Here is a 27966-nt window from a genome sequence, read left to right as displayed (position 1 = left end):
GTATGTTTCTTGTTATGTGACAGGATACAAGTACAGGCCTTTGAAGACCTCCTTTGGATACATTTCCATACCTGTGCTCGGAATTTTCACATAAACATTTTTTCTTCTAGTCAACACAAAACAGTTATTATTCTAATTCCCTTTAGCTCAATTCTTTAACTATGCACTACTTACCATGGGAATTTCTTCAGGCCACTTAAACATGCATATGCGAAGCAAAAGATAGGAATGAGCAGCCCTTTGCATCGATTACCTCTTGTTATCTATCATATTTTCTGATCGATACTTAAATCATGCCATAGCTAGATTGTTGTGTGCTTTTGGACACCTCACTCATATGAACCCTTCTGTGTTTTGAATAAAGCATGCTTACATCTTCTGAACTATGCTGTCTTATGTAATTAAGCCAAACAATCTGTGGTATGCTGTCAGCTGACAATGTCAGCACAACATGCCAGGCAGGTTATCAGTTGAAATGCAGGCAGTATACTTGAAAAAATACCTTCAAAAAGCCATATGTTCTCACTGGCAATATCAAAGGTCTGTTTAGATAAATAACACCTACTTTTTGTCCATCTGATGTCAAGCACTGTCATGCCTAAGTAGTGCTAAACCAGCATTCTGGACTGTAGACTCTAACAATGGATGGAAACACAATGAAATACTCAAACAACAGAAAATAGAGAGCCTAACACCATGCAGCAGTTTATACTTCAGTGTAAGCACATCTGTATATAGACATACAAGCATATATGCAAAAATTAGACAATTATGCATGACTTCAGTGCATTCATTTTCAAAATTTAAGAATTACAATTTCCATTCATTTATGAGAATTAACATATTGATGTCTTCTTATGAGAAGTATTACGTTGGTAAAGATGGTTATAACTCAGATCCATATCCACGTGGATCTCATCCAACCGATAATCAAAGATGCGGGCCTGCCTGCCTTGGTGGTGACAGAGAGAAGGAACTGAGTATTCCCTCAGGTGCCATGACTGCCTTCAGAGGAAGTATTGACACAAATGATGTTCCAGTTTTGTCTTGGTATTACAGATTTTCTACAGATTTTTTTGTGTGAATTATTTAGGGACTAGGAGTACAGGAGTGCTGCTGTATAACAGGCCTGCTTTTTCAAGATGAAAAAGGCTATATTGTTATAGAAGCTCCTGGTTAATGCCAAAGATAACTGACAGTTGGTTTCAGAAAGAAATGCATATCCTCTACAGATTTTTATCAACTTACATAATGAAATATCTTATTGATAATGCAAAATGAACTTTAAAAAGGAAAAGGAAATTCAGTTTATCCTGTCCCACAACTGCCACATATAATTTCACACTATAGGGCAACACCTATAAACAAATTACAAAATTGAATAACTTTAAAAGGACACAAACTAAATGCTTGGTAAATGTGGGGATTTTTTTTTACTGATGGACAAGAAAACTGGCCCTTAAAAACCAAAAAGTTCATTGAAACAATATTTTCAATGAAAAGAAATGCATCTGTCTCTTTAATAGGCAACGATCCTGCTGCATTCCCATAGCAGCTCAACTCTTATGGATATTCCGAAGTTAGCAAGGCTCAGTTTTTCTCCACTGTTAACTACCAGGACCTTACTTCATGTATGAAGTACAATTAATGTACAGTTTCATTGTACATTACCTTAGACGTCAAAATCTTCAAAAAAATCTGGAGGAGGGAGGCATATGGGTCATTTGGACACAAGACTGCAGAATAAAATAAGTAGAATGACTAAAATAATGCAAATCTTATCTGTACCAGACTGGCAATTAGCTAAATTAAAATAATATCTTGCTGGTACATTTTTCTATTTAGAAGCAGACCCAACAGTAGGGCTTAGATAGCTGCAAATGAGTTACTTCAATGCTTGTCAGGTATGTGGCCTCTGAAGTGGAATCCAAAAACTTGTTATGCATAGAACAAGTCCAGTACTTAATAAGTGTAAATTGCCCCAGAAGAATAATTTATACAGCTGAATACTAGAAAGCTTTAATGGAGAAGATAAACAAACATTAAAGAAAAAAAAACCAAAACCAAAACCACCCCCAAAAAAAACAAACAAGAAAACAACCACACAACAACAACAACAACAACAACAACAAAACCACCACAAAAACAGCTCTGGGTTTGAGACTTCCTCTCCCAGGAAAATCTTGTTACTTAAAACCAGTAACTTTAAATGAAAAGAAATAAAACATTCCAGGAAACAGGGACTTGAGTTACCTAGGCATTCTAGCTGCTTAACTAAAGAGTCATATTCCCCCATTGATGCTCTACTTCTGGTGCCAGATCTTGGGAATCAGATACACATGCAAATTAATGGAGCTCATTGAGTTACCTTCTATCAGCTGAACCATGGTAACCAGCCTGGGGTACTCTTCTCCTATGGCAAATGAGAGATAAACACTCAGTAACTCACACCTGGTGTCTATACTTAATGCGATTTAGCTGCTTGCTTTTCAGGCCACAGCAGTCCGGGGCCCCCACGGCATACACACATTCTTTACTGGCGGTTCTGTTAAAAAAAGCCCAAACCAACAAACACACAAAAACAAAACTAAAGACACTAAGTTTAGGTATTTTCATGATTAAAGAGGGGTTCCTATTTGTATTTAAATTTTGAATTCAGGTATTTTAAATATCAAGGTCCTTTTTAGGAACCCTTGAACCTTACTGGACTTTAGCGAGAGTTCACAAGGATGTGAAGGGAGGTTGGCGGGACCGGGAGAGGGAACTCGACACTTCCCCGACTCAGGGCATGGAGAGAGGCAGCGGCAAAGTTGCCTTTTCCCGGGGCACTTTTCCCCGCACTCCGAGGGCCAGGACATGCCCCGCGACAAAGTCTCCTGCGCCACCCGATGCAGGGCCGCAGCAAGTTCGCAGACAAAGAATGGGACGCGCCGGTGTCCGTCATGCCGGGGCGCTGCCGTCCCCTCGGGGCGGCGGTGACAGCGGGGCTCCCGGCCCCGCCAGCTGCCCCGCCAGGCTGCGGGGACGCGGCCGGAGCCCCCGGGAGCGCCCGCCCCCCGCGGGGGGCTGTCTCCTGCCCCCACACCGGCCGAGCCCCCGGGCAAAGCTCGATGGAAGCAGGCGGGCCCCTCTCGCAGCCTTTCCCCCGCTCCTGCCCGCCGTCCGGCCCTACGCGCTGTCCCGCCGGGCGCTTCCGCGCCAGATCCGCGGCCGGGGCCTGCCCGGCCCAGCCCGGCGGGCAGCGCGGCCAGGGTTAACCCTGAGGAATGCGGCGGGAGGAATGTGCATGCAGATGAGATGGATGCTAATCTCATGCTAATGAGCGGCGGCCGCGGCCGCCCGGGGCTCAGCCGGGCTCCCCGCGCCCAGACGGCAGCTGGGCTCCACCGGCAGCCCTGACCCGCCGCCGCGGCGCGGGCGAGGCGGCAGCCCGGGCATGGTGGACTGAGACCCGGCAGAGGGCTTCCCTGGGCTCCCGCGAGCCCCCGCTCCCGGCCCCTTCCCCGGCCCGGGTCGGGGCTTTTCCCGCTTCCCGTCTTTCTTTCTGTCCCTATGGGGCAGCTACCCCCGCCGACCGACCATGCCTAGGAAAGCGGGGAATGGGCAGCTTCCCTTACCCGATGGCTGGGAGGAGGCGAGGGATTACGACGGCAAAGTCTTCTACATCGACCACAACACCAAGCAGACGAGCTGGATCGACCCCCGGGACAGGTGGAGCGCGGGCAGGGAGGCGGCGAGGCCCGGGCGGGCGGTGGGCTCGCAGCGGCCCCGCCGGGAGGGACGGGCGGGGGGCGCGCCAGAGGCTCCCCTCTCGGGACGGGGAGCGGGGGGGCAGGGGAAACCTCTGCTTGCAGCCGGGCACACCGTGCCCTCATTCCCGCAGGCACGGCTACAGGCTTGTTTCTAAGCCTGTGGCGTGAGTTGGTGGTGTTGGGGCGGGGAGGGAGGGAGAAGCGTGTAGAGTTCCTCTGGGAGCGGCCGGGGGTTGCTGGCATTTGGGGAGTTTCCGACAGGTACCAAAGTTTGCGAGTCCCTCCCAAACGAGGCGCTGGCTCCTCGTCCTCCCTCTCCCCCGGGCGCTGCGGAGCGGGGCCGCCTCCCCACTCCCGGCTGGCGGAGCATCCTGGGCGCGGGGCCCTGCCGTGTGCCCCTGCTCCCCTGGCCGCCCGGAGCCGTGTGCGGGGCTGCCGGCGAAGGGGCCGGGGCTGCCGGAGGCCTCGTGTGCTCGCTAGGCCTCAGCGAGCCCAAATCCGCTCGGAGCACGCCGTGTTTGCTGCCCCTCCCGGGGCTGAGCTCTGTAAAACTCCCGTGGAAGTGCTTCAGCCAGTGAAGCACCCTGCGCGAAGGCTGCTCATCCCGCAGTGCCCGGGGCAGCTCTGCCGGCTGGACACGGATGCTGGCTCTGTGCGCCGGCTTCAGTGGCTGCTTTTAATAGCTGGATCACAGGCGCACAAGATACCCTGTGCAAAATGTATCTTTTGTCCGAAGCCGTGCCGAGAAGTAATTAAACCCCAAAACTTTGTGCATATTATGAAATACGGTGTTGCAATTGGAAACCGTGCGGTCTTATTATTTAAAGTAACAAAAACAAATCAACTTCCAAAAGACTCTATAAACTTATGAAACAAGCAGCACTGAATTATAAATGAAGGCCTCGGTTTATATTTCTCAGGTGAACTTAGAAAAGGTGGTTGTGGTGAAGCTTGCTGGCTGCAAGTTGCAGAGGGGAGTTTTGACGAGCCTCATGTGCTGTGTAAGGCCTACTGCTCAGTCTTACTTGCTATAACAGCAAATTCCAGTAGTGGCAAACTCCATGCTTAAATTCCTCTGTACTTCACAACATGTTAATTACCTTGTAAATATTAGTGAGGTGATAAGGTATACAGGACAATGTTATTTATTACACCTGGCATTCTTGGGTGATTTTTTTTAATGCAGGCAATGTAAAATTTCTGTCTTTACTGTCTCTGGAAATAGTGGATATGAAGTTTTGTTCAGTTTTAGATCTTAAATGTGTGCTTTCAAAGCAGAATAGAAGATAGAATGATTGAGGTAAAGCAAAGCAATTGAGGTGATATGGCATGTACTTGTTCTAATACTGCCTCAATGAATATACTACTAATTTAATTTAATACATTCTGTAGTCCTGAGAAGTCCAAGACTATTCATATTTGATGGTAAAACTTGAGTCTCTCATTAACAGAGTAGACAGTGACGTAACACTCCTGTGTTTACCATCCTTTAGGGATAGGATAAATATTGTTTCATTAATACCTTACAGGTGAAAGGGAAACCAAGTCCTGAGACCTTACTCCCTTAGTTCTCATTACAGATTATAAAGACCTTTTCAGAAGAGTAGTGTTTGAAATAATTGTTAACCTGCTTCAGTCATGCAAAACAAACAAAAAGGGATTTTGCCCTAGGTACTTAAGAGAATCCATAAGTGTAGACAGCTCAGCTGTGAAGCTGAATTGCCTGCACAGAAAAGTGACTGACGAGCCCATTTGATGTGCAACTTGCAGTATTTCTATTTACAATATCTCTATTTGCAGTCTGTATTTATATTGGTGACTTGTTTTGGAAAAACTAATCAGAACTTTGTGAAAGTCTTGTGATGATTTTGCTTTAGATTCAGTTTTATCCTCTATGTATTTAGAGAATATACATTTGGAAACCATGCAGAACATTATTTAGGCTTGCTGTCAGAAAAGTTGAAAAGTGATTTTCCAAGTTTGTCAATACAATAAAATCTAGGTTAATGCTGTTTCTAAAACTTATATTGAATTGTCAAAATGAAGGTAATGGATTCTAAAGAATGACTGGAAACATGTTGCCTTGTCTGGTGATGCTTTAGGACTTCTTTTTTTTCTCCCAGCTATTTTCTCTTACATGATCATAAAGTTTTCATGATGTACCTGTGGAATATTATAGTACACAGGCTTCTAAAATGTTTCATTGGTAAAGCAAGTGTAAAATAGATTTGTTTTTACTGACAATATTCCTTCTGCTGTTGTTTCACTGCATTCCCTGGATGATTACATAGAAAAGTCATGTTTGATGTTCTAAAATAATTTTTATCCTCTTTGATTTAGAAGGTACAAATACTGAAAACTAGTGCTGTGAGACATTAGCCTTATGTTTGTAAATTGCCAGGTGTATTTCAGCACAGTTAGGAACTTTGTTACTGGTTTAAAATATTCACATCTAGAAATAAGAGGACAGTTGAAAATGCCATATTTGAAAGCTTCTTGGAAAATTGTGTTTGTGGTTGTTGTGTTTTTTAATATTTTTTCTCATGTTCTTTTCTAGAGCATGTATTTGTCACTGCTTAGGTGGTGCAGGTCTGTTAATGCAATTATAGCCTTGTGTACAACCATGGAGAAAAACTTACATCAGCTTCAAGCTTGGGACTCACTTTTCAGTTTTGCTCACGTTATGTATCTGAATAATCCCACTGATGTTAGAGAATCTCACACTTTCAAGGGCAATAGTGACTTAGCTTGTATTTTGGGAGTGTTGAGGAAGCTCAGGGGTTTTTAATGTTTTGCAATATTCACCAGTGATTTTTCTCTCCAAACACTTACTGTTCTGTGCTGATTTGTTTCAAAGGCTAGTGGCCCAAAAGAGAGGGCTGCTTGAACTTTAAGATCTATAATTCAGTTGGACAGAGAGACATAAAGACAAGAATGTGAGAGTTGTAGCAACATTTTCAGTCACTAAATATATAGATTTAATTTCTCTGTTTGTGACTCCCTCAAGCTACAGCAAGCTGAGAACTTGCTGGTCATGACAGTTCTTCTGGAACTGGCTCATTGTAAGCAGGGAAATAGACCAAGTATAAATTTTATCCTCCTACTACTTCATGAAAGTATTAAAAGATAGCTATGGACTGAAGAGGCTGAAGCAGATAAAAAGGGGAGAAAGGGTTAGAGGAATGCATGCTGTTTTTTGAAGTTTTCTTGAAACTCTTTCAAGTTCTTGGAATACTGAGTACTTGTAAAGTATTGCTTTGGAGTTTTTTTTCTGTTAATTAATAGAGGCTTGGGTGGGACGGGAATTTGAAAAGGAGAATTCTTATTTTTTTCCATCATTCAACACATTTTAAGTAGGCCTTATGTTTGTTATGTTCCTTAATGAAACCAGCAGAGTAATGCACCAAGGAGGAGTGAAATGGGAGATAGGAATCTCAGTAATCTGAATTTTTCAGCAGTTGGATGATGCTTGGTTTTCTTACTATGAATTCAGGGCTTCTCATATCTTGGTTTCTACATAATAAATAGTCCAATGCACCCTGCTGGTCACCATTGACTCAAAACAGATGGTTTTTTTATAGCTTGCCTTATAATGAGTTCTGCATCCCAAGTTCTGGAGCTGCGAGTGATCTTCATTTAAATCTTTATCACCACTCCTGTCCCACTCCTGTCAGTGGTAAGGAATGAGATGCTATGAAAACAAAATTATCCTTTCTGTTCTCACTTCGCTTTCCACTGAGGTCTAAAACCTTTTAAAATACATTTGTACATTTGAAATAGTTTATAGTATACTTCTGCTAAAATGTTTCAAGAGTACTTGCTAACTGTATAACTAAGAAAGTGCCTGAGAAGCATTGGATGTCAGAAAACCAAAGAACTTTACAAGTTAAGAGATTGTGAAAGAGTTTGCTTTGTGAGTAGGGAAAGCAGTTTCCATTGCTGCTCTCATCTTCTGAGGAGGTGAAAACACTACAAATTTTAGCATGGGATTTTGTAACTTGTGCTAGATTTGTCTGAATTAGGAAATTTAATAGGTTTCAGCAATTAAATGTCATTTGCCCTTTTTCCATAGAAAAGAAGGGCAGTTTATTCCTTACCTTTTCACTGGAACTTGCTTTCTCTTGTCTTGTGGACAGCAGAGGCTGTGAGGACTGAAGATACTGAATATGAAGTTATTTAGGCAGAGGGACTTTAATCCTGACTCTTTCCTGGACATTGCTGTAGCTCAGGGGTGCATGGTAAAAGACTTTCAGTCACAGCAGAAATAAGACTCCTATAAGACACTGGCTCATTAAAGGTAGCAAATAAGAGGCAAGCAGAAATGAAATAACGTGGTGAGAGGCATCATCAGAGACTCGAAAATACATTTGGATTGATTCTTTCATGCATGTAAGAAAGCTGTGCTGTGACAGATGAATAAAATAATAAGTGTTAGTTATTACAGCTTGAAAGGGATTGATCTTAATTCTGCTTTAAGTGCTGACCTCAACATTGATTATTTACCATTGCAGCAACTAGCTGATAATGGCCTTTATTTAGGCTCCTGCTTGCTAAGACCGAATTTAACCACTGGTTTCTCACATAATTTCTCATTCCCTTTCTATCTTCCCTGTCCTTGTTTGCTAGTAATTGAGGAGGGAATGAGGCTTTCATGGTTTTGATGGCGTGGAGCTGCTAAATGATTGTTTCAACATACTCTGACATTTGAGCCTTAATAAGCAATGGTCAACTTGCTCTTTTGAAAAGTTAGTAGAGAATACTTAGATGGCACTCCAAGATGTACAGCTTGAAATAATCCTGTAGTGAGATAGGGCAACAATTTTTTTCCCCAAATATCTTTTTCTTCCCTGTTTCATCCTGTAGTATCATTTGCTGGTTTTTATCCCAATTCCACCTAATTTATTCCTGCCTCCTTGTCTGCTCAGGAATGTGCATGGTCCCTGTGAAACTGTCTAGTATCTCATTCTGATTTCAGTGACAGGTTGAGGACTGCTTTTACTTAATTGATCTATAGTTATTCAAAATAAAACCCATGATGCAAGTACTGAACATGCAATCAGAGACTAGCTGTGTCTGAAGTTCTGACATCTTCATTTGTTTATCCAGTGTAAAGTAGAATTCTAATATTGCAGTGCTGCTATAACTGTGATAGCATCACACAGTGTTAAAATACAAAGTGATTGTGTATGTGAGTTTTTTAACCAGTCTGTCATTTGCATGGGGCTGTGTGTTGTTGATTTTAGCATTAGTGAAAATGGCTATGGTAACTCTGAGATAAGGCTTTTATTCTTTATTTCTCTGGAAGTGATAGAGCTGCACTGCGTCTTTCATCTTCGGGCATGTGAAGTTAACAAGTCAGGAAATGCTGTGGACTATTTGCTTATGTGTGCAAAGTATGTACTGCTGGTCACAGCCAAGAACTGTGACCTGGTATGTGAAGTGGGACAAGTGCTATAGGCTGTGGTTTATCCACACCTGTGTCTGTAGTACTTGCCTACTAGAACTATTTCGATTAAAACCTATCTTGACTTACAAAATAGTGTTACAATAGTTGTCATGCACAATAGAAGACTTAATGAGAAGTTGTACATGTGAATGAAAACAGAGTCAATATAGAGATCAAATATGAAAAATTATTTATAACTTTAGAGATCTGTACAGATTGCATTAGGAGGTCTTGATTTTTTTTTTTTCACTAAATAACCAATCGTCAACTGTTTGGCTAAAATTCTGTGCTTTGAATGTGATACTAAGGTTATTCTAATAAGATAAGAGGATTTCTCTACTTCCACTTACTAATGTTTGTAACATCAATAGATAAGTTGAATTTTGTGAAAAGTGTTTTATTTTTGTTTTTTGCTACCTTCTTCTTTTTAGCCTAAGAAAGTGTTATAGGTATCTGTGATTTAACGATGTATACATCACACAGGTGACTGAAAACTGAATTAGTATTCCTGGAAGTAATGAAAGGATTGAAAAAGGACAAACAAAAATTTACATATTACAATTACAATATGGTAGTATTTCCATGGCAATGCACTTTCAGAAAGGTGTGAATAGAAATGATGCTAAGATTCCACAACTGTTATGCTGTGGTGTTTAAGTTCTTATGGATTTAAGCTACCTGGAAGGAGAGTAGAAAAGTATTCCAGGAGGATAATGCAGCCTACTGAGTCCTAACTGGCATGGTTCTGCTTACAGGTCCTCCTTCTGCCACCAAAACTGAGCCCAGGAGACGATTTGGCTAAAATGAACCCCATTGTTTTTTAGGGTTGTTTTCTATCAGAATCAGCATTTTGTGTTGCTGACTGGGTACTAATGCTAGTGGTAGCCAGGAGGCAAGTCCAGAGCTGGGAGCAAAAGGGGAGAATGGTGCTATAGAAATCAAGATGAAGATCAATCCCAGTTGCCTTGATACTATTGACTTAGGTGTTGTTGGGTGTCTCCATTGTTTTCTTGTGCATGTCTTTGTGTTCATCTTTGCTGGGTGAGCCAGTAGTAAAACTGTCATGGATGTCCTGATTCTAAATATGTTTTCTGTAACCAAGAAGCCTTTATGATGTTGCAGAATTTTTTACTGACCTTTTAAAAGTTTGTTGTTGTGAAGCTTGTGTTGAAGAGAAATTTTGTTGTGTGGTTGCGGAATTAGAAGCTGTTTTTTGGAAATGTGCTGCTGTTGACAATATGCTTATGAATAGCTAATTTCTACTGTTTATGAAAGAGATAAGAGATTCTTTGATGCATTTTGTTCCTAATTATTCTTAAAATGTGTTTTATGCTCTGGTGCAAAGTGTCTCACCAGAATGATTGTGTAATTCAAGATTTTTAATGTCTTACTGTGTGAAGCAAAGTGGAGCCATTTGTCTTCATGAATTTGAGGTCCTCATCTGTATGGACAGCTTGACTTGTCCTACATTTGGAAGGAGCAGCTAGAGGCTGAAAAGGGGAGTTATACATCAGTTATGGTTTTCCTTTTGTGTTTCTTCAGAAATTTGAAGGGACTTGCATTGTGGATGTAGGTTTTGGGTCTTTTAAATAGCACATATTGAGTATTGATGAAGACTCTTGCTCTTCCCAGTGACTTCTTCTGTACAAAACCGTTAATGATGGTAAATTTCCTACCTGATGAAGTCAGTCTCTGACTCTTGTTTTTTAAAGAGCTTTTTGGGGGAGAGATTCCTTCCCCCCTTTGTTTAAGTGTACTTTTTAAAAGCTAATTTGCTTTTGGTTTTTTGTTTTGGTTTTTTTTGGGTTTTTTTGTTTGGTTTTTTTTGTTGTTGTTGTTGGTTAGGACTTGTGCGCTAGAGGCAGTCTGTCAGTTTATTCTGTTGACTGAAACAATCATTTGCATCTTAGAGAACAAGATCAGATGCTGTCCTTTGAACTTGGATACTATTTGTACTTGAAGAAAGGCAACTTTATCTCATCAACTCTGAATACATATTGTATTCAAAGTAATTGTGTGGGCATCTAAAGACACATTATCTTGGGACAGCAAACTTGAACTTCTGTATACTCTTGCTGTGTGCAATACCATATTTCAAGTTGGACCGGCTTTGATGTCTGCTATTTTTCTCAATTCATGAAATAAAACTTCAGTCTTTATTTGAAAAGCAAAAAAGCACAACCTACTGAAATGCCTTCCATAATATGCTGATTGATTTGGTAATCATGCTTTCAGTATCTAGAAATTTTTGGACTTTTGGGATAGGGGAGAAGATCTAGGAGAATCTGTATTTTAACTAAACTCTGTGAGGGCACACTTTTTATATAAGCAACTTTCTCCTTGTTAATGAAGGAATAGTACTTTACACACATATTGTTTCTTTTTTAAAATACTTTAAAATGCTAAACTGTAGTCTTGTCCAGATAAGCTTATTTTAAGGCTTACAGATCTGACCAGTGAAGAATTCTTACTCTGATTAAATGCTTGGCCCTTCAACCATAAGAGCTTCCCTCCCTCATAGAGCTAGGAATGTCTGCCTGGGAATGGGGCTGGTTTTAATCATATGGCAGATGAACTTTTGATAGTCTGCAAATTGTGTACAAGCACATCATGCCATATGGCAGAAAATATGCCCAATGCATGATGAATATCGCCTGCCTTTTAGCTAAGTGGCAGGCGTATGTCTTAGTAGCATCTTGTCAAGATGGGTTTGACCAAAGCACAGGTGTCCCCTGTCGTATAGCTGCATGGCAGTGTTTTTATTGGGATCACACTGTGGAGGAACAATTCTGATCTCTTCTGCCTGTCACTCAGTAGGACACTTCTGGGCAGGGTATTTGCTGTATTGTTCCCGTAGTGTTTCTAAAAGAAGAGATATGACCCACTTTGGCTAAAAATGTGGGCATCTTAACTTTACTCACTGTCTGTGATGAACTGCAAAAATTGTCAGGGAAAGACATTTATTTATTCTTGATAGAGAAACAATGGGATTTTTTTTTTCCTTTGTCTAGTACTGTCAATGGTTAAACTGCAGTGTAGCCCAGAAATGTCTGTCTCGTGAGAGGCCATGATGATCTGATCTACAATGAGTACTCTTATTCAAAACTTAGTCCCTTCATTCTTAATGCACATTTTCTTGATTATGCAAAAAATATCTATGTAGAGTTAAACTTTTTGCCTCTTCACCAATGTTAACAAATTGTCTCTGTGAAAACTCTTAATTCCTCTTAGAAAACCAGTTTGCATCAGAGATGTGATACAGATTTATGTGGTAGATTTTTGAAATGCTGTTATTAGCCAAATAACTGTGTTTTTAAAATGCTGTATTTAGCAATGATTACAGTGTCATCCTGTGGTTTGATTTCTGTTTCTGAACCATTTCGACTGTTGCTGACTCTAGCAGAGCCTGACCAAGGGATTGCTGGTTTTGGCTTCTGTTCCACAAAGTACGCAGCAGAGACCAGTTGTCAGTGGAGAAAGATTTATGGTGCAGGAAGGCTGAAACAGCTGGGAGATGAACTACACAGAGAATATTTGGATGTTATTCTTAGTTTTGGGAAGGCAATGGGAAAAGTAGGACATCTAGTGATACCTAATGGACTTTGCTTGTATGAAATAGACTGTGGTCACTACTGCTTATGAAGCTTCTTTGACTTATATTTAGTCTTTGGTGGGTTCGTAAGAGATGCTAATGATACCAAGTTTCCTTGTGAGATAGGTGACATTTTTGTTTCATAGATTATCCACCACTCAAGTGTACTTCAGTTGTCATATGTGTGTTCTTACTTGGGACATGATTTAAATTTTAAGACATTTTGTCTGTCCTGGTTTCCACTGTGAATACCCAGTTTGAGGTGTCTCTGTCTACATTATTTCTTGGTAGAGCATGAAATAATCTACTTTTATTTTTAAATTCTTTTTTAAGAGAGATGGCAAAAATACTCTTTTCCTGAGAATCTCAGGAGGCTTCAGAAGTTTAGGAGCTCAAATTTCATATAGGAAACAGTTTCTCAGTAGAAATGTATTAACACATTACTTGTGTTCTTAATTTATTGTTAAAACTGTGACAGAAGTTGGGATCTGCCTAAGGACTCTATGAGACTTGATAATGATTTTGTGTACTCTTGGGAATGTACTCCCATGTGTACCTAAACTCACTGTCCATCCAAATCTGATCCCCCATTCCCAAGACCTATACAATGTATATTCAGTGTAGTCACATGTTACAGAAAAGAAAAATCCGGTCTTTTTCAGTTCATTCTGTTAGTGCTGTCTTAATGTGTCCTCATCTTGTACAGGAATTTGTAATAAATTCTAAATTATGACCTTGAAAATGTTGTGACTGCATTTTTTCTGAGGTTTATTTTAGTTACATTCCCAGTAATGGAAAATTTTATTGTGTGCAGGATCTGACTCAAATGGTATTCTGGGTCTTTTGTTGCTTGAGACTTCAAAGTGTCAAGTGCAAAGACTTGCATGTAGGCCCCCTTTTTAGTTTGGATGGAATTGTACAGTGGAAATGAGTTCTAGTTTGGAATGCTATGGACTTCTCTCAGAAAGATTTACAAAATAAGTTATGGTATGAGTTTAAGGCACAAAACTATTTAGTATTGCATTCAAGAATGAACATTGACAAACTGGCATTGGAATGTCCATAGGGTTGGAGTAAGATTAAAAAAATGGGATAGTCCTCAGGTGATGTGTTCTCAGACTTGAATTTCACCAATTTCACCCTTCTGAAGTAAGTTACAGGGTTCCCTTTAATTTATGGATTAATTAATTAATTGGTTTGAAATGTAGACATGTGGAGAAACCCCAGAAAGCTATGTCCTCTTCTCTATATTTTCATGTCTTAATGATGCTGGCCAGCAGGAGTTTTGTCAAAGTTTTTGTATTTCCCCCATTCTTTTGCAGTTTGCAGCTATGTTTTATGCAGAAGAGGTAGGCTGAGGTGGTGCTTTAATGGGCTACAGCATGAGGAAGGCTCATTTGGAATGGAAGTATGAAATCTTTAAAATATATTTGGTTTAAGCATTGAGGAGTAAATGGGCATACATAAGAGAATGCAATTCAAGGCAGCAGTGTGAATTGACATGACCTCTTTCATGTTGCAATGTTTGAAATGAGCTGCTAACACATTTACAGTCATTCTAATGAGTAGTAGAATGCTATGGATGTGAATAATCATCTGAAGCCTCTACAGGACATTCCTGAAATAGTGTTTAAATGACTAGAGATATTATGGGATGCAGGAAAGTATACAAATACCATAAGCCTTTTAGTCAGGCTAGCCTGGTCAGTGGTTTACTACTGCAGCAAGTAAGGCTGACTATGCAGGATTATTTAGTACACAGCAAACATATGTTCTGTTCAGGTTTCCGAACTCTGCGTATTCTTTTCTGATTTCTGGGGGTTTTTTTTGGTCTCTGTTATTGATAATCCCTAGGCTCTCATTTTATATCTACTCTTGGAGACAAAGTTAGTGAACTGAAGTTTGAAGTTTGCTAAGGGGCTGTTGGTTAAGTAGCTGTTAGCTAAATTAATGATGCTATGATCTAGAAGATGAATAAATTGCTGATAGTAAAAGAAATTATTATGGTGGTATGGATTTTGGGTTTTCGTTCTTGCTTTTGTTCTTGTTTGCTTATGTGGTTGTTCTGGCTCACTTGCTACCATGACTTAGAATGATGTAAAATGAGCCACAGGCTTCTGTGCTGTAGCAGGTTGCCGATTTGCATTCAGGACCTGGCTGGCCTGTTGGCTTATACATGAAAGACATCAAAGTTTTATTTTTCCAGGCAAGATTTTGGCAAGAAAATGAGCTTGGAGGACAAATGTAGAACAGTTAGGGATATTTAATGCAAAATCCTTGGAACCTCCTAGATTTGATATTTCATGGGTTTGTTGGGGTTTTTTTGTTTGTTTGTAGTTTTTGGGGGTGTTGGGTTTTTTGTTTCTTTATTTGGGTTTTTGTTGTTGTTGATTTGGTTTGGGTTTTTTGTGTTTTTTTTTTTTTTTCCTTCTTCAGCCAGGTTTTGATGAAAAATTATAATTTATCTTCTTTCTGGCCAAACTTGCGGTGCCTAGTATTTTTAAAAATGTATAAAGATTATTTTAAAAAAGAAACAGCAACAACAACAAAACAAACTCAAAAAATGCCCTGAAGTAATGTTCCCATAATCAACACTTATGATTAATCATTTAATCAATTTAATTATTTTTTATTTTATTCTGAATTTGGCTGATGTCCTAGTTAGTTAAGCAGCTTCATCCAGCTGCCTGAAATTCTTGAAACACTTTCACTGCAGGTGTCTGATGTCAAGGGATGACAGTATTTAAAGAACCCTTCTTGTGACAGAACTTATTGAGGTAGTAGGTCATTGCTTATTAAGGTAATAGGTTTCTAAGAGATCTTTTGAGAATAAACTCTCATAAATAGCTATTTTGTAATACTGTATTTGAATTTTTTTAAATGGCCAGTATTAGAACTTTGTCTTAATGCCCTCTTTTTACTTAGGTGTGGTAAGTACCCATCTGGTTTGACTTGCAGAAATGTTTAAAGCTGATGTTGCACTGGTGATGAACACAGTAACATTCAGATACCATGAAAGGTCTGATGTGGCCTTGATGGTGGTGATGTCCTGATGAGGATTTTGATTACATAATAACTTAGTACTTAACTTTAAACATGAGATGATTGGATACTTGTAAAAAATTTTGATGTGCAAGAAGTTTAAAGGGTCCTGACTCAAGAATGGTTGCGTCTACACGCAGAAGTATGAGCACATACCCTGGAAATCTAGTACCATGGTCACCTGAACAGTAGTTCAGACCATAACAGGTCATAGATCTCTTTTTGGGCTAGCTGATCCAGAAGTCAGCCTTGAGAGCTGGGAGCAGTACTTCAGCAAGTTTCACTTCATTGTAGTGTCCAGCAGCCCAGGAGGTTGGAAGCACTCTGAAACCACACTTTTCCCAGTTGAGATGTACCCAAAGAGCATTACCTCTTTATTTGTCCTTGGAATATCTCCTTTGGCTGTGAATCAGCCTGACATCACTTGATGATGAAGGGAAAAAGGAATATTGAGATGGTAGAATCTTTCAAAGTGCCCATTCCTATACTGTGCGATGTTCTGTCTTTTCAAGAATGTTTACACTGAAGTCATAGAATTCTGAGCTAATCAAGGAGCATAAATAAGCTTCTTGCTGCTGTGTACAAACTCATCAAGGTCCAAGTGAGGCAATTTAGGGACAAGTTTTTCCTCTAATGTTAAGACCTTAGGATCTGCTGTAGAACTATCCTAAGAATATACCCAGTAATAGAAATCATATACTAAGTTGGAAGGCAGGAGAGTGGCAGACAGTCTATATGATGAATAACAGTCTTTATTTTTAAATATTTTTTAAAATAAAAAGATGCAAACACAAAATTTTACAAAATCCATGTTTACTGTTCTATTTCAGAGAAATACATTAGTGCATTACCGTGTTTCAGTTCTACCTGTTTACTTGAGATATATTTGATTTTCATGTGAAAATATTTATACGTTTCTTTCAGACAATAAAATGGTTCATGGGGCAGTATTTAGCTGACAGTTGTCAGTTTGGGTGGTCTGATGAATTCATGAAAGAGAGAACTGAGGCTAGCAGAATCTGAAGTTTTGAGTTTGTGAATAAAATTTTGTGCTAATAAAGGCTGAAGGTATTTCCCTTTCTATGTGTTACTTCTGTTTGACACCCATTTTCAGTCATACTACAAATCTGTGGATATTTGTTGTGCATCAGAATACAAGGTTTTAAAAGCAGCAAGAACCAAGATGAAAAAGATCTCATTAAAGATCATAGCACAACAAAAGCTTATAATACTTCTGTGTCAGTGAAAAGCCAATTTACCTTTTTTTTATAAAGGTTATTATTATTTTTATAAGTTTGATCGCCTGAACACAATCCCTGTACATTGTGGAGACAAAGGATAAATTAGGTCTAGAATGTGTACCACATGAGTACTGACTTTGGTCTTCCATACAAATGTTAAAGAAACAGCAGACAACTGATGAAATTTTTTTTCAATAGAAACCACAGTTTTAACAGGCAAATAGAATTAATACTATTCATTGTATTGAAACTGATGTGCCAATATATAATCTAATCCAATATATAATCTAATATGCATCCCAGAAGAGCTTTAATTTTTTTTGCAAATGGAATTGCAGTTATTTACTGCATCAGAAAAAAAATTGTCAGTGTAGCCTAGGATTTGTGGGCAAACACTGGAGTAGGTTGCCCTGAATGTTTGTGGGTGTGACTCAGAACACCCTGGTCTGGTTTCAGAATGTCCTGCATTGGGCAGTATGTTGGACCAGACAACCTCCAGATGTGACTTCCCTTCATTTTTTACCAGGCATACATGGGTAAATGCAGCTTTATTAGTGTTAGATCATGTGATTAACTAGACATCATATTTTGGAAAATGATACTAGTTTTAGCAAGGTGAAGTGTTGATGTAATCTGTTTAAATGCAAGCAAAGTATTTCTTAGTATTTCTTACCCGACCCAACATGAAGTCCTTAATCCCAAACAGCTGTGCCTTTAAAGGACAAATGACATGATCAAGTAGCTGTGGGACAAGGAGACTAAAATGTGCTGTATTGGAATGGGAATAAGGAGGGTGGTTGGAGGTTTAAGTGCTGCTTAGCAGTGTAATGGAGGTAACTCAACCACTGTTCACTTCAGTAGTGTCTAAGAAGATTTAAAACTTCAATTTGCTGTAGCTATCAATTCTAAAAGCAAAAATATAGAAATTAAATTTGTCATTTTATAAACCAACTCTGCTCTGTTTGATATCAGTGTAGATCTCTAACACCCTGGAGTTACCGTGTACTTGTAATAATTTGAATTTTGGAATTTGGTGAGGAAAATATGTATTACATCTAATGTTTGGCTTATTAAAGATACCTCTGTGTGGGCTATATCATTTGCAACATAAAGTTACTACTAAATGTACTAGAAACATCTTGTTAATTTTTTTTCCCTTGTTCCTTCAAATGTGACTTTGGAAGAGACAGCCTTTTAAAGTTTGTTCCAGAAGGCACTTTGAGAGATGGATGATTGAAAACAACTCTCCTGAATGGCACCTTGCTGTACTTCATAGATCATAACAGCTTTTATTCACCACTGTGATTGTTTTTTAAATTACTACCTGTGGATGAATACTTGAAAGAATTGGTCTGCTGGCTACATATTTGGTTTGATTGAGGGCTATCTTGAAGTTGCCTTTAAATTACATGGGGTTCTTGATGATCCTGGCATTTTCTAATCTTTTTTGTACTGCATTGTCTGCTTTGTTTCTTAAATTCTTGCAATTTTAGGAAGAATAGTAATTCTGTCTTTAATTTATTTTCTGTTTTTAAAAAAGTCATTTCAAGATAAGATGTGCAGAAAATCTTTAGCAAATGATAGCTGCTTCTTATTTTGCATCATTCTTTCAATGGAAGTCATAAATTATGTAATAAATAATTATTGTAGTAATAGTTGCTGATGGACTGGTAACTGTTTAATTTATAGGAGATACATTTGTTATAGGGATAGCTCCAAGTGATGTCTATAGCACTGGTGTACAAAAGCAAAACTGCTTTATTAGTTTATTGAGAGTATCAATAAGGCAGTAGTGTGCTATATGGATATTTCATTGAACTGTCACTAATAAACCAGGCAGGAGAAAAAGGAAAATGGGAATATTTTATTGCTTGTTAGCCAGTGTAGTGGTCAGGACTGTGAAAAAGTCAGATTCCAATCCCTTTCTTGACTCTGAATGGCTCAGTGCTATTGAAAAGCCACCTTCCCTGAATGAATGGAAGAGGTACCTCAGCATCCCAGTTCTGTTTCCTGAGCTTCCATAACCCAAGGCAACAGGAAAATCCAATTTCCAGTTTTGAAAATGGATCAGCTTGAAAAACTTGAGCGGGGAAAAGCAGATAAATAAATAAAAAGAAACAATGCTGTTGATATTCCTGTGGAATGTAGTCATTGTCCCCTAGATAGCATTGAGAGGTGTACCTCGCACTAGAAGCATTTAGCCCATGAGGACTGTGTGTGATCTATGTAAATTCCTCTCCGATTTTTATCAGCTGCAGTCAGTTCCCATCGTCATCTGCCACGTCCTGAGTGCCCTCTGTTCCTAATATTTGATTTGTTCTCTTTACATTCAGAAAATAGCTGGAGTGAATAAGCAGCCGATAGGAGTGTGATGGAAAGAGTGGGTCTTAGCCTGTTTGAATGTATGACTCAGTCTGTGTGAATAGTATGAAATAAATAAAAGGTAGGTTAGGGTGATGGCAACTGGAGAATGCAGCGCTTTTCAATGCTCTGAAATCCACAATACATTTTAGCTTGTTGGCAGCTTAACAACACTACTAAGATTGGTAGTGACTGGCAGAAGGATCATGGTTTGTGCTGTATGGCTCGTGTTAGTTCTGCTTTTTGGACCACAACAGCAAAACAGAAGGAAACAAAGACATAAAGGTCAGGGCTGGGGTGTTTAGGTCTTTGTATTGTCTTAGCGGGGAGTTTGCAGGCTACAAACATCTCCCCTAACCTCAGCTGAGGGATCTCCCTGACCTCTCTCCACCTCATTCTGCACCTAGTGACTGCAAATCATGCTCTGCAAAAGCTACTCTGTGCCACTTTGCTCTTCTGAGAGATGGACTCGGCAGCCCTTCTGCCTAGTGTGTGTATCATAGGAGCAGCACAGCACATGCATCTCCTTGCCTGTGTCCCTCCTGTCCCTGCAGTTACCCATTCTGCAGCACGCTCAGCCATTCATAAGTATTTGGGCCATTTATAGAGGAGTTTGGTTATAGCTTAAACATAGGAAATGTCAGTACAGTAAAGGCTCTTTGGACATCAATTAAGCTTCCTAGTTAGGTCTGTGAAAGGAAGAGATTTTGTCTTCCCAAAGCCCAGTGAAAGAATCAAAAAATGCCAGAGCCAGCTTTTTTCTGCTGGCATAGTGGATTGCCATGCTCCATCAACCAGACTAATTCTTTGGCCGCCACTAAGGGTCACCAAGCACTGCTGCTTCCTTGTGTATCTCCTAGCAGCTGGCTTTAGAGGGACAACAGGAAGAATAATCCAGGCATGGAAAAACAAGGAGATAAGGCTAGTTACTTTGCAAACTATTTATCTCTGTTGCACAAGACCATACATTTCTTCTGCAGATTCTTGTCCAAGAATATTGGTTTCATTATCAGAAGTTGCTTATGGTGGTTTGGGTGGGCTTTATAAATCCATAAAAGACATAAAAGACGTCTGCTGGTATGAATGAATTATTGAAAACAGCAATGAATCCGAGATAGAATGTCTTGTATGTGTAGATGCAGAAATGCTAATAATTACTGAAATACTGTAATGTTAAAAAATTGTCAGTTCTGTTTCTCCCCTGGTACCTGGAGACTACTCTGGTACCGTTTGGTAGAGGTCTCTAGTTCTTGTTGCTATTTATGTAAGTTTATGTAAACCAAACTAGAGACCTTGTTACAATCTGTTTATTGCAAATGCAAATGATAGAAGTACAATGACTTTAATATACAGAAAGCAGTACGGTGAAGGAGAGAAAATATGATGGGCAAAATGAAATACTTTTTTTATCTGTGGCATGAAACAGTGAAATCAGCAAAAAAGACAGGACTTGGACTCTTCCACTTGGATTTCTACTAAAGAGCAGAGTTTTCCCACTATTTCTTCAGGGTAAAAAGCTGATGAAACACAGAAGTTAGGTTGGGAGAGAATAAATTACCATATACTGAAAATGTCAGTGAAGAGCTATGCAGATTGCATTTAAGAAGGAATGCAAATGCTTTATTTTATTACAATTCCTGTCTTGCTTCCTTATTGTTTTTACCTACAAAAATTCGGTTCTTCATAGTATGGCACAGAAAGAGGTGCTTGTTATACTGACAACTCAGAGCATGATTTGATCAACTTGTAAGTGGGTTAAAAATATTTTGAACCAAATTTAAAAGAATGGGGTTTTCTTTAAGCAAACATGTAGTGCTGATGATTAACTTCTACCTTTTCAAGAACTTGACAGAAGATCAAATCTCTCTTTTTATGGCTGATTTAAATCCATCATTATTCTGTCCAGCAAAATTCCAAGTCCACCTTTTGAAAGCTCTTTTGAGAATTATGCTTCCCTACCCTAGGTAATATCTGCCAGATCAGGAAATTCCAACTGCTTCTCTTAAATTTACTAGGGAATTCCTGGAGTCTAAAACTCAGAAAGCAGATTTTTGCTGGACTGTGAATAATCATGGTCCTCTCTTTCTTCCTTAACCTTCCGTAACGACATACTTTCTAAATTAGGACTTTAGCCATGCTGAGTGCCTGCAGATAAACTAAAGAAGAATTGCATGGACTCTCACAAGCTTGGAAATCTGTCCTCTTGTTAGTCAAACTCCATGCTCATACACATTCTGACTGATTGGTAATTTTCCTTGTATTTGTTTTCTGTACATAGCATATTGAAAAGCATTAAAATGCATGCAGACACCCAATGGTATTTTCAACAGATGAGAAGTTTGACTCCTACTTAATTACAGCGTGCCAACTTTTAAACTTTCTAGTTTTTCTGGAAATTGTTTTAGATGACTGATGTTTATAGGATGAGAATCAGAAGCCTAGCCTCCAAGAAGATACATTTTATTTTAAAAGCTTGAATGATACATGAAGTAATTTCCTAAAGGAACCTAAGGATATTATGTAGAATTGCAGGAAAAATAGTAGCTCAAAGCATTAATATTTATGTTAAAGATTTTTCACAAAAGCAACTGATGTAGGTTGATTTATGAGAGATAGTAAGAGCCTTCCATTGAGAAATTGAAAGAGAGTACATAAGTAATTGGATAGTAGAGATTTGTATCTGGACTATCTCTTAAGAGCAATCTTCTCTATTCAGTTTAAAAGAATAATGAATGGCAAATGGAGATGTAATGGTTATCTTGGCAAGGAGCGACCATATTTCCACTGTATGAGCTAATGCTGAGGTTTTTTCATTACTCAAACTGTATAAAAACTTTACATCTAACAAAATACTGAAAGTGATTTTTATGAAGTATTAATTTAAAAATACTGTGTCTAAGAAATCCCAGAAGTCTGTAAAATTGTAGCTTCCTAGTTCAGCTGAATTTATTGAAGCACAGCTTATATGGCAGCTTGCCTCTTACAGTACAAAAGATGCATACAGTGTGGGAGATTACCGCTGAATCAATTGTTTATGCTTAGGTGTTGTTTTTCTATGAAAGTGCCTCTGCTCAATATTTGAGACAGCATTGTAGTTTTTTGTGTCATTTGCAATTATTTTTTAACTCTCTCCTTATGAGAGCCTCATTAACTTAAAAATAAAGGTCAAAATGCCTAAGGTAAAGTCTCTCAGAGATGGACGAAATATTTTTTTGGTTTTGTTTTAGCAAGCATGACCAAAGTATTAATCACATACAAAGTTTGCTTCTAGCCTTGTCCAAGGCAATGCTGCTTTTGACTTCAATGTAGATATTTCCTTGGTTTGTTCTGTGAAGTTTTGGATCTTTCACAGGACTGGGCAATTAACTGATTTACATTATTCTACTTTGAAATTCAAGTAGCCAGTAGATCAAGGTATTAGAATAAATAGAAATTTTCCTAACTGCCCAAGCATTTGCATTTCATAATCCAACAGCAACCAGTTAAGATTCATCGTTAGTCAAAAACACCCCTCAACCTACCAAAATCAGCCTCCCAACTTTCCCCACATTAAAACTTTACAAAGTAGGTAAGCATTTCTCAATTTTGCTTGCTTAATCCTGTCTGTCTTGTTCTAATAGGTAAATCATAAGGAGGAGGAGGAGGTGGAATCATGCGTGTTGCAGCACTGTCTTTGATCTCCATCAAGAACAAGAGTTTCAGTGTCTTTTAGGAACTCTGTTGTTTCATGACCAGTTCACACCAATCTGAATTCAGACTGCAAATGGTTCCATTTTTTTTCTTGTATTGGCATTTTTACTGGTAGTGAACTGATTAGGCAGCTAAACTGATTTTAAAAAATTAAAAATTCAATTTGTCCTCCTAGGTTTTTTTCTTTAAACTGACGTACTATGTAGTCATAAGAATGCCAGAGAAGAGGTATGAACATGTAGCATGGAGGAAAAGCAGAGCTCTGACAGCTGGGTTAGGTCAACTTAAATTGTTATGAAACTGCAGTATTTGGTGTGGCGTTATGGTGCAAAAATAGTTTTTCTCTACTCAAGTTACACAATGATGAAGTTTTAAGCTCCAAGAAACAAAAGCAAGGCAGGAGTGAGCACACAACTGTTTATATGTGTGCATATGGTTTGGAAGCATGGCAATAGCAAAGATTTAAAAATTATATGCAAAACACATGGTCAGCCGTGAGGTCAGAGTTACTCTCATACAACTACTCCAATTCGTTTGTCCTAACTTATGCCTATCCGCATGGTGAATTTTTTTTCATTATATTCCTCTTAAACTTGTTTCAACTCATGTCTGTTTTCTCTCATTCTTCTACCACATTAACCCTTGCAAAGAGCCCCACAGTCATCTTAAAAACTTCACTGTAGGTAGGGGCAGCCTGCTGCTGCATCCCTCTGAAGTGGCCTCTTTTCCAGGCTGAGCACCCCTCAGTCTCTCAGTCTCTTCACTTCAGCTTAGTGCTTGAGTGCTTCATCTCCCAAGCATCCTGGTGGCTTTCCCTTGGACTTGCACCAGTTAGGTTTGTTGATGTTTTTCCTGCTGTAGAAGATCAGAATTGGGTGCAGTAATTGAGATGTAATCTAGGGAGTGCAGAATAGAGGAGATAATCACTTTCCTTGATCTATTGGCCACACTCTTGCTGATAGGGTAGGCTGTTGGCCTTCTCTGCATCCAGGGCACTGGTTCACTGACAGCTCACTGCTCACTAGGCCCAGACTTACTCCCCAGACAGCCCCAGCCTCTACTGCTCTAAGGGGCATTTGCTTCCTGGGTTCAGGACTTTGCATTTGTTGATTTTGAGTCTTTGAAGGTTCCTGTTGGGCCATTCCTGTAGCCCAGCTCCATCTGAATGATGTTCATGTCTTGACTATGTTGATTGTTCCCACCCAGCATGGTGTCATATGCAAGTTTGATGCCTTTTCCAAATCATTAATACAGATGTTAAACAGGACAGGTCCCTTCAATAGTCCACTTTTTACTGGCTTGCAGGTAGAGTACAATCTGTTGAGCACCAGTCTGAAGAAAGTCAATCATAATGTGCAGGCTGCTATTGCAAAACTAGGACAGATGAAGAGAATTGGGACTGTGTTTTTAATCAAAAGTTGAGACTAGCTGTGACTTCTTTCTTACTCAAGATGTAACTCAAACTTGTTAGTCTCTTGACTAAGTTAGCTTTCCATTATTAGTAAAATTCAATTTTGACCATGTATTATTTGCCAGAAGTGGGATTCATGTAAGTCTAAGACTTGTCAACTTGAAGAAATACTTAAAAAAAAAAAATCCTTTGTGACTATAATTCAACACAAACAAACAAACAAGTTAGGCAAAACTCTAGTGATTAGTTATAAATGGGTTCAATAACTAAATGGTTATTAAATAAGAATACACTGAAGAGACTTCAAGGATATTTTTGCTTATGAGTTACAATGCTCACAATATTTTCTGTAGTAAGAGAGTTTTAACAATACTTTCTAATAAGGTCCAGTTTGAAGTATGTGTCTTGAAGCACAAGACCAAACTCCAGTAGGAAAATGGTTGTATCTGGAATATCATATTTACTGTCACTGTGAATCTATTCTTTGTAATTTTTTGTCAAATCTGCTTTTGAAAGCAGTTTTGATTTTGAACTCAACAAAATGCAGTGGCAGTGAGGTCGAGCTATAATTGTACATCGTGCAGAACTTTGTTTTGAGCCTACTCTTCTGTACTTTCTGCATGTGTTTCTTGTAGCATGAGAAATAGAGTAAATGCTGCCTGTGCCTTTCATGTGTTTGGTATTTGCACTCTGTAAGCAACTACCAAGATGAAGGATATTAACCTGTTCAGTTATGTTACATTCCATACCCTGATTGCCACTGCCCTCTTTCCTCTGTGCGTTGATGTGTAGTTTTCCTTTCAACATGTTGTCATGATGCAGAAGTGCAGGGGCTACCAGTGCTGAATGCAGTATTTAAAGGTAATCACACAACAGTTTTATATAAATTGTGTGGTGGTGTTTTCTGGTTTGTTTTATATTTGTTTCCTCATAACTTTTAAGTAAGCTGTTTGGTATTTTGACTTCTTTAAGTGTTCAGCTGATTCAAAGAGCCATCCATGAGGAGCTGAATGACTTCCTCAGTGGTGTTGGCAAAAATAATTGATGTCTATTAGTCTAGTACAGTGGTACAAAATCTCTTCACAGATTTTTGTAAAAAACCTACTCATTTTTTAATTTTAAGTGTTAGCTTAAGAAATTGAATTTGAAAATGTGCAAAATAGTCCCATTGTGTTATTCTCATCTTCTTTCCCCCTCTCATATATGCTTTACCTTGAAAGAGAGGACTTGTAAAACATGGCTGCTACCTACTCATAGATATTTTTTGAATATTGTTTTGATGTTTGTATGCTTATTTGAAGAAATGCTAATTTCCTCTGTGCTATTGGCAACCACAAATAGGGATGAGGTTTTAGTATGTACTGTATTCTCTGAAGTAATAATTTAACCTGGTTTAGAATAATCTTTTTAAATCAGTAATGCAAACTGCTAATAAAGCTGAAGGGAGTGCATCTTCATGTTTGGGAAAGGTAGGCAGCTCTATTTGAGTCAGTAAGTAGAGTATTAACTCATCTGGAAACTCCAGGTTTCCTTTTACATGTCTCAGATAATTCCTCAGCTATCTTTGCAAATTACTGCCATGGAAGTATTTCCCCTGCCCTAAACAACTTTGTGCCAACCACACTTAGTAAAGAGGGATGTGTGACAAGCAGTGATATGCTGGGGGTAGAAGAAAGGCTTGCAAGTGTTCAGGGAAAGTGAACCAAAAAGGACAGCTGACCTGAAAGGGGTTTAGTCCATTTGATGTGAGAAGCAGAAGCTGATTTTTTTTTTCCTTCCAATAGAAGGCCATGCTTCAGTAAACTGTGTTTGTGTTGTGTTTCTGCTAGGAACTTCTAGAAAATTTGCTGCCTCAATTAAAGGTTTTGGGGTGTTTTTTTTCAGGCAGTTTCTGGGAGTGGGTGCGTGCAAAGGAAGTCACAGCAAACTTAGGCGTTTCCTGTTGGATAATTGTTACATATTTCCCATTCCTCAAACCCTGCTGCCACTGGGAATAAATTTGATCTGAATCTTGAAGTCAATTAATATTGTGAATAAAAAAATGTAAAAACAGTAGAGAAGCTGAAGGAACTCTGCATTGATTTTGTTTATTGTAACACTGTTTTCAGAGTATCTCGGAGTATTCAAAAAAAGGCAGTTTAAAAAAAGCATTACAAACTAGAGTCCTTTGTATTAAAATTATTAGTGGGAGAGATTAAATGTAAGCCAGAACATATATCTGAAATCGTCTTATAATCACAATTTTACATTGCTGTAATCTTACAGTACCCTAACTTCATTATCTTGCACTTTTATGTTCAACGTTAGATTTGTATGATGCAAAGGTTTGCTACAGCTCTTACCTGTTAGTCCAGTTTTCTGCAGTTTTACTAATATATGTTAGCCCCTGACTTCCATCACTCTGCTCTCAAGAATGATTTTTCTAGAGTCTCTCATCTGTGAAAACAGCTGAGATTGAGGGATCTTTTTTAACCATTTGCACCAAGAGTTGGCACACTTTTTTTATGATCTCTTACTAATATTAAAATACAAATATATTGTCATTTTTTTCTTTGGTATTATGTTGCTTGCAGTTTTATAAAATCAGCGTAGTGTTTGTTCATTTTCCATGTAAAAAATCGTTGACACATTTTTAAAGACTTCTCCTATAGCATCTGGAAACAGTTTACCAGAGACCAGAGATCTGCCAAGTGATTGTGTGCCATTTGAGCTCTGATCTGGCTCAGTCTTTTTGCAACAGGAGCTGCATTGTACTGCAAAACACAGAATGTTTAACAAAGTAAAAAATGAAAAATGAAGTAAAAAATGAAGATTGTTACAAGTGGTTGGATGAGAAGCTGGAATATGAAGAAGTCAGTATTGAGAATAAGAGTGGGGTGCTCTCTCCTGTTGGGTGCAGTTTGTGGGTCTGTGATCAAACTGCAGAGACATTGGATGTAATAACTTAAGTTCCCTTTTCCCACTTCTGGAATGGTTGGTATACTTGGCTGAAGGGCTTCACAGCACTGAAGTCAAGTGTCTGTGATGTTGTCTGAGATGTTCAGATGTGGATAATACTTTTTGAAAGTATTAGATTTAGGTTTCCTGCTACTGAAATTGGTAACGCTCCTGCTGACTTCAGTTTGAGCAGAGTTAGTTGAGGAGAGTCTTTAAATATCCTCTCCATAAATCCAAAGGTCACTTACAATGCAAGGGTTTGTTTACAGGAGAAGTGGAATTTACAGAACAAATTTTTTTTTCAAAATTATTTTCTGTAGCTGATGAGGTGAGTAGTGGGGTGATTTGGACTAGTGTGTATATGAAATTACAGAAAGGAGGAAGGGAAAAAGTTAGAGATTAGGAAGTTCTTTTAATGCTGATATTAGTACGCTAATTTTCTGGGGTTTGACTGTGTTTTTTCTTTGAAATACATTTCTATTTCTCATATTTAA

General features: G+C 38.9%; 2 protein-coding genes across 5 annotated transcripts in view; one reads left to right on the top strand and one right to left on the bottom strand.

Moving 5' to 3' along the window:
- The window catches only part of DCTD (dCMP deaminase), a 56207-nt gene extending 52446 nt beyond the window's left edge, over positions 1-3761 (bottom strand). The window contains exons 1-3 of one of the 3 annotated variants that reach the window (XM_038134307.1): positions 3618-3683; positions 2369-2413; positions 1672-1736 (exon numbers count right to left, since the gene is read on the bottom strand). The gene's annotated coding sequence lies outside the window, so the exon portion shown is untranslated. Of the gene's footprint in view, positions 1-174; positions 699-1671; positions 1737-2368; positions 2414-3617 lie in introns of those variants that run through there. The other 2 variants (XM_038134310.1, XM_038134308.1) reach the window with 2 other exon arrangements.
- The window catches only part of WWC2 (WW and C2 domain containing 2), a 95791-nt gene continuing 71174 nt past the window's right edge, over positions 3350-27966 (top strand). Inside the window, exon 1 of one of the 2 annotated variants that reach the window (XM_038134299.1) lies at positions 3350-3711. In XM_038134299.1, coding sequence (XP_037990227.1) covers positions 3581-3711 — 131 coding nt within the window. In that variant the 5' untranslated portion in view covers positions 3350-3580. The remainder of the gene's footprint in view (positions 3712-27966) is intronic. The other variant, XM_038134301.1, reaches the window with a different exon arrangement.

The sequence above is a fragment of the Motacilla alba genome, chromosome 4, assembly GCF_015832195.1.
Source record: "Motacilla alba alba isolate MOTALB_02 chromosome 4, Motacilla_alba_V1.0_pri, whole genome shotgun sequence".
NCBI lineage: Eukaryota > Metazoa > Chordata > Aves > Passeriformes > Motacillidae > Motacilla > Motacilla alba.
The sequence above is the reverse complement of the archived record's forward strand: the minus strand, read 5'-3'. Positions and strand labels throughout refer to the sequence as shown.